Here is a 7,364-nt window from a genome sequence, read left to right on the forward strand (position 1 = left end):
CCCCATTCTTGTTAATTAATGCCCAAGATTAAACATAAAGAAAGACAACCAAACACAACACAGCCATTGAAGGGCTATTAACCAACACAAATACTGAGCAGAAGTAGCTTTTCCTAATAATCTCTAAGTATTCCTCCAAGAAGGGAGGCAATGGGATTTTCTCACCATCTCAAGTGCTTTTATAACCTGCATTAAAGTCGCACGCAAAAAACCATCAAACACCACAAAACCTCTTTACTCTGTGCAGTAACCCTGGTGGTACTGAAGGCAGGGAAGGTGTTCCTGCATCTGGAGGTCACAGCTCTCACCTGCAGTTCTGCAGAGGGGAGCCTGAGGCACAGACTTGAACCACCTGTTCCAAGTCTCACAGGAAGCCTGGGGTGGAACATGGAACCAAGCTGCCATTTAGCTAAGGAAATAAAGGAAATAAAGATACCATCATGCTCCCTCCTATCAGATTCCACACACACCAGCCTCAGGCAGCCAAGGTGCACTTGCCAACTTCATCTCAAAGCTCTGGGAAAGCTGATGTCTCCCTCAACAAGACCAGAGATGTCCAAGTGCTCTGTCTCACAGAAAAATAAAATGTGTCCAGGAACAGTTCCTTATGCAGATTCACATGCTGTGAATTACCTGAGGATGAAATTACTTTTTTCAGAGCTATCACCTTCAACATAGTTTCTTTTTAACTTTCCTGCCATCTGCTATAGAAATAATAATAATAAAAAAAAAAGACATGGCACACTTCAAATGCTACTATATTGTATATAGAAAAACCAACCCTAAACCCACCAAAACCAACCCACATACCACTTGTTACTTTTAGAATATTCTAGAAGCACAAGTCTTTTCAGACAGATAAGCCCAAAGGGTGAGGACAAGAGAATCAATGCCCTCCACAGAATGCCACCCAGACCCCAGGTAAGTTCTAAATCTCTAAAAGAAACCAACAAAAATAAAACTCTCTCAACAAAGTAAAACCAACTTTAATTAAATTCCTACATAATCCAACATTTCTATGCAGAACAACTGTTTAGTCAAAAAGTAAATATATATGTTTAATTCTCTTTCAAATGTCCACAAGAATCAAGAGCTACCAGTGTTCCTTGGAGAACAAGCAGTAGTCAAAACCTCTCTTGCTGATGTTCAGGAACAGTTCGTTACATCTTTTAACCAGCAGTTCCCTATTGCACGTAACAAATTTGCTCTCCATTTAAGCACCTAAAAGCCTGATACCTCACTAAATAAATTAAAACAAATCCAGTTTCTTCAGCAACCATCTTCAACATATATATCTTGGTAAAGCAACATTACTGCAAGCTTTTAATAAATACAGAGAGAAGATCAATGACTTCGCATTGGTGTTCTGTGGAATGATCTTTTCCCATCAACACCTGCTTCTCCAAACAGTTGGGGTTTTTGGTATGTATGCTCTAAAAATCACTTTGTGTAGTATATTTAATAAAAACATCCCTTACATAAGTCAGTACATTTTGCAGGGAAGGACTCATCTGAGATATGAATTTCAGTGTAAGGCTGGCAAGAGCTTCTTGCTGAAACCAAACCAAATTGTGCCTCTCTGGGAGCTGAAGGCAAAGCCCCAGAGGCGGAGTGGAGACTGTAACCAACAAGGGATTCTCAGGCATGTTTGGAATTGGCCTAACCTTCCTCATTCTGAAGGGCTTCTTTTGTGTGTTAAGTCAGAGGAACAAAATGGTGCAACCCTGAACATCTGGATGCTGCATCACTCTCAGAGGTCTCCCCAACCCTCCAAACACCCACCCTTTCCTTCGGCAGCAGCACGAGACATGAAGCAGCTCCCTGCAGTACAGTGATACCATGGTTGCTATTTACAGTAGAATTAATGCATCTGTGCCAGTAGGGCGGAGGTCATATGAAAAATATACACAATGTGCTCATTTTTAGCCAGATTAGGATATAAAAAAAAAATTTACTCTTCAAGTCCTAACTTTAAACAAAGAACAATTCTGTCAGAGGTCTTCAAACCTCCTGAGGATATGTTAGAGCACATTACCCTAACGTATAAAAACAAATATTTACACCTCCATAAAGTACCAAAGAATTTTTAAAAATGCCTAGTAGCTCTCAGCGTGCAAAGTCGGCAGGAACTGATTATCCAGGATGTTCACAAATTGTAGAGACAGTCTTGGACTCAAGCATTCAGAAGCAGAGTGCAAAAGACTCAGGAATTATTTCAGTCCGTTTGTTTTCATTGTTGTTTCCTTTCTTGTTTTGAATCAGTTCATAGAATCACAGAATGTGCTGAGTTGGAAGGGACCCATCAGGATCAGAGTCCATCTCCTGACCCTGTGTGGGGCCAAGAGAACCACCATGTGCCTGAGAGTGCTGTCCCAACGCTTCCTGAAGTTTTGTTGGTCCATATGACAGAAACCCTTCACAAACACTTATCAAGGTAACCTTCAGCTTAGTGCAAATGCCACAATCTTCTAGGACCTGTAATCTTTTCTAACAGTGTGAGCCATCCAGTTCACTTTAGTAGTCCAACTTTCCCGCAGAGCTTCATCAAACTTTTGCTTAAACTGTTTTAGTGCTTCTTCCTCACTCTTCCCTAAGGCAAGGGAGTCCTAAGACAACAGGAAAACAAGTACTGTTAGGAATTTTAAAAAACACAGTTAAAGCCTCCTTCACCTTTCAACACAAGCCACAGTCTGTTTTGTTCTGCTTTGACACTTTTTCACTTACTATTCATTGAGCAATACATCAGTTGGTTTAAATAATACATCTTTCTGGGTCTAAAGATAAAACTGAAAAAGAATGAAGCAAATAATTTTCACCTTTACAGGTCTATGCTTGTGCATGAGCCAAGATGTAAAATACCCCTGAGATGACCCCATTTAAGATGCAGAAATCCTGAACTCATCCTTTGAGCACTAGGACTGACTACAGACCTTGTACTATAGAGCTGAAAAAGAAAGCTTTGAGGACTGTGTGGAAATCTTGACAGAAATGGAAAACAACTAAAATGTATTAATCTTGGAAGCAAAAATTCACATCCTGGAAAAATGCTGAGTCCTGCTGAGCCATAGATCTTACTTTACCTTGAGATACTGGATGTCCTTGACAGAGGTTAGCTCTGGCAGCCCTGCAGTCAGCATCAGTGCAAAGAGGGTAATAAATAGGTTCCCGTGCTTGCGCAGGATCAGGTAGGCTTCCTCACAATACTGCCGGAACCTGCGTCCAGCCCACGCACATGCAAAGAGCACAACATGGGAGAGCTTACACAGATGGAAATGCGTTCTAGCACTGCCAGAATTTGTTATCAAAGACAGACTGTAGGAACACGGTAACAGAAAGGACAGAGATGTCTGCAGAACCTCCAGTGCATTCTCACAAATACATCCCATGTCTCCCCAACAAGCCCTTGGTACAAAACATCACAAGCTGTTCTTCAGAAAGAACAAAAGTGCCAGAGGTCATGGCAGTGTCCCATCTCCCTGAGAACTTAAGTGAAATGCTCTGATGATCCTATCGGGTGGGCTACAGTGGAACAGCCAAAGCTCTGTTGCAGTCCCTCTGCACCAATTCAGCCTTTCTCTAACCTCTGTCGTCTCTAATTCCTTCCATGGTCAAAACTGAACCCACTGCCAGGGCTGGTGGATCACACGCATGTGGCTCCTTATGCCCAAGCATCCAAGCAAGGCCAGAATGGAGCAGCACAATGAATGTGCCCTGATGGACAGGAAGGGCAGAAGGGGAGCCTGTTCCTAAAGGCAGTGCTGCATCTTGCTTGAACAAGAGTCTGGCAGCCCTGCCTGGAGCCTAGAGCTGCTGAAGGCAGAGCTGAGCCCAGCAGAACCTGCTACCTCCTGCTGTGGGAGATCAAAAGCAACTGCAGAGCTGCAGCTTCTGGTTCTGAAATAATCTGTGGACATTAGAGCTCAGGGAGAGCAGCAGATAGTCCTGAAAATGTGTGTTGGCACACTTCCACACAAGTGCAAATGAGCAAACCAACCCCAGATAGGTTCTGGTATCCTGGAAATTATCATCTCAATTACCAATAGATCAAAATAACACTCACCGGCCAAATTTTTCAGTGTTCCCTGTTTTTCCTTGTTGAATAACATGAATGAAATCATAGGTGAGTATGAAAGGTACCCGTTCCCTTTTAATTCCAAACTTGGACTTAAAGTTTCCAAGAATATGACCAAAATCTATGTGAAAGAGCTAAAAAAAAAACAAAAAAACCCAAAACAAGAGAAAATTAATTTCTGCAGCAAAATGTGTCACTTGTCTAATATTTCTACAGGATGCTGGTATCAAGAACAGTTAACTCCTAATGCAACTCTCTACAGCCTGTGCTTCCAACCCTTTGGGGGTATCTAGTTCTAAAACATTTTAAGATTTAAAGTCAATGATAACATCCATGCTCTTATGAGTGACCACTGCAGCAAATCAGTATGTGAAAGATTCTCTCAGGTCTAAGCTGCTGCTGCCATGAGACATCTTGTTGGCAGTATCAGACAAAAATGAGCCCAATGATGAGCCCACAAGGCTCAACATCATCATATCCAAGGCCTTCCTACACAAGGACAGAGCCAAAGGTAGCAGAGCTGAGTTAATCTGAAGGAGCCTATGGCCATTCCCCCTGTTAGAACCGAAGAGATAAGGGCATTCCAGCTTTCTTCCAGGAGGTACAAACTTAAAAGAATATTGCAAATGTCTGTAAAACTCTCAATTTTATAACCCTTGCTAGTTTTCCAGGCAGAATAATTTCAGTTAAATCAGACAAGTTACAGTACAAAGTAACAATTAAGAAATTTATGTCTAAGAGCTCACCCAGGTTCTGAGTGCACAGCATGGTGCTGGTCCTGGGTTCCACACTGAGCATTTCTGCAGGGCTGAGTTGTAGAGACTCACTTCAGGGAAACCACACTGCTCCAAAATGCAATTCATGAATTTTTAAGGGCGGTCTTTTGTAAGATACTCTAAGACCACTTTTATTCAATAAATCTGAACCATTAAAAGGCTTCTTGGATATTCTGTAAAAACTCTACAGAACAGCCTCTCTCAGTACAGAATTGCTGATGGACCAGGCTTTGCTCTGCCCTTCCACCAGCATTGCATTCCCTTTCCTTGACGCTCTGCCCAACTCTCAGTGAACCCCAGACATCAGTTCTGACCATGTGCGGCTTTCATTTCACCAAGGCACTAAAGAAATTAGAAGTTCTCAAGAGAACTCTTGTACACCAGAGATACCAAAGGCATTCTGCCTACGGAAGGGATTTTTACCTGCCCATTTTTCCTGACCATGATGTTGTCACTGTGTCTGTCACCAATTCCCAGTACATACGTAGCTACACAGTAGCCAGCACAAGACAGAGTAAATTCTTCAATGGCTCGATCCAAGTCCTCTCTGTAACCACGAAGAAAATTATATTAGTGCACACTGTTAGAATTCATGTCATGCCTTGGCCTCAAAAAGGATTTTTGCTTGTTTAAACCAGAAGCCCATTAGGATGCTGTAAAACCAGAATTATTTGAGAAACAAATACTGTAAAGGTAGCTATGGAGAATAAGCAATATGAAAGGCAACATCAAGGCTTGAAACTCATGTAGTTTTCTTGGGTTTGTTTGTGTTGCCAAATTTAATATAACTTACTCAACAGCACACAGCCAAAATGCTGCAAATGCTAGGCCCAAGGGCACCATGAATCTCAGTCAGAATTCGACACACTAGAAAAATAATTAGCAACAAACCACATCTTCCTCAACACTGAAAGAGAAACTTAAGAGGAATTTTGTAGCTTATGCTATAGCTGAGAGAATAACTGTAGAAATTACCCTAAATTGTATTCCTTCAGCCAGTTCAAGAGCGCGTCCTTGTTGAAGGCAGCAGCTGCAGCAACATTGCTGCTGTTTAACTGAATGTCAGCAATGGTTTCTGAACTAGAAACAGCCTCTATAAGGCCAGAGTGATCTCCAGTTGCTAAACAGCCATATGGCAATATCCTGAAACAAAACACAGAATCATGTTAGAACTTAAAACAGCAAAATGTTTCTTTAGTGTATTCATTTTTTGGAGAAGCTGCATACTCATTTGAACAGGAAACTCTCTAAGGTCAATATACAGGAATTGCTTGTAAAGGCAAAAGACCAGCAATACATTTAAAGCATTCATTTTTCCAATTATGTACATATATGCAAACAAAGGAGACATTTTAAAAAGCCAAATTTTTCCTTTTTACTGGAACCCTGTTTCTTGTAATTTCCCAGGATGAGCCGCAGAGGGAGCCCTGTGCCTGCATTTGTGAATTCCTGCCCAGACTTTTGCTGGAGCTGACCTGCTCCAGTTCTTTCCCGATAAATTATTGCTGGAAATGGAAAAGAGGATCTTATCCTTTTTCACTGTCTTCCTGCTTCAAATGAAAACGCTAGAAATCCTTCTAAATAGTAACATAAAGAATGCTTTCTGGCTTTTACTAAATTGAAGCATAGAAACCCAATGAAAAACAGGAATCTACCTCTTAACTTGCTTCGTATCTCAGAACACACCCGTGCATCTACATACTGTGGCCAATGAAAATACCTCTTACCATCACTGCATTACAGTAAGACACAGTTAAAGATGTAAATTAAGGAGAGATGTGTCTAAATAGGTAAGTGTATTTTTTTCCAATACATTTCCTCACTCCACATGCTTAAAAAGCTAAACAGAATGGCAAGATCCCATGAGATGGGAGCTCAGCATGTGCAATGGAAACTTACAGCAAACTTTTCAAAGTTTTCAAAGGCAATGCATCACAAATTGAGGTGTCTGTTCTTGTGCCAGGCAGCTCAGGCCAAGAATATTATCCCAATTGTGGTCATGGTCCATGTATAAGGAAATGGATACCCACAAAAATCTACGCTGCAGTACACAAGGTATAGACCAGCACTCGCTGACTTACAGAGCTGTATAAAACAATTGCAGGACATATTAAAAATTTATGTGTGTGCCTTCAGACATACATATATATATATATATACACACACGTATATACATATAAAATACTGCTGGTGAAGCTGTCATTAGTATTAATATATAAAACAGATATTAAGTTTGATTGCTACAAAGCATAACCACATCTCTTAACTGACACAGCCCATTATCCCAAGCCATGGAATAAAAATAAATAAAATTCCATACAAAATTAAACACAACTTTTTGGCCTTAGAGCTATCAGGGAATGGAGCAGTTTCTCCACCTAAGGGATAACACAACTGAAGTGGTGCAAGTTAACGATATAGTCTGGGATTCTTCCCTACTGGCAACAAAGTGAACTGAAACCCAGATTCAACAGGGTATTTCAAGAGTGCTCAACTTCAAAACAACAACAGAAGTG

The 7,364-nt window shown here is 41.0% G+C and overlaps 1 protein-coding gene across 8 annotated transcripts in view; it reads right to left on the minus strand.

Moving 5' to 3' along the window:
- Positions 1–964: 964 nt before the first annotated feature.
- The window catches only part of PIK3CB (phosphatidylinositol-4,5-bisphosphate 3-kinase catalytic subunit beta), a 99,403-nt gene continuing 93,003 nt past the window's right edge, over positions 965–7,364 (minus strand). For all 8 annotated transcript variants that reach the window (XM_017728840.1, XM_017728836.1, XM_017728839.1 and 5 more), the window contains 5 exons: positions 5,824–5,991; positions 5,272–5,395; positions 4,061–4,206; positions 3,081–3,213; positions 965–2,606 (listed from right to left, as the gene is read on the minus strand). In XM_017728840.1, coding sequence (XP_017584329.1) covers positions 2,469–2,606; positions 3,081–3,213; positions 4,061–4,206; positions 5,272–5,395; positions 5,824–5,991 — 709 coding nt within the window. In that variant the 3' untranslated portion in view covers positions 965–2,468. The remainder of the gene's footprint in view (positions 2,607–3,080; positions 3,214–4,060; positions 4,207–5,271; positions 5,396–5,823; positions 5,992–7,364) is intronic.

Source organism: Corvus brachyrhynchos, unplaced genomic scaffold (genome assembly GCF_000691975.1).
Source record: "Corvus brachyrhynchos isolate BGI_N302 unplaced genomic scaffold, ASM69197v1 scaffold223, whole genome shotgun sequence".
NCBI classification, from domain to species: Eukaryota; Metazoa; Chordata; class Aves; order Passeriformes; family Corvidae; genus Corvus; species Corvus brachyrhynchos.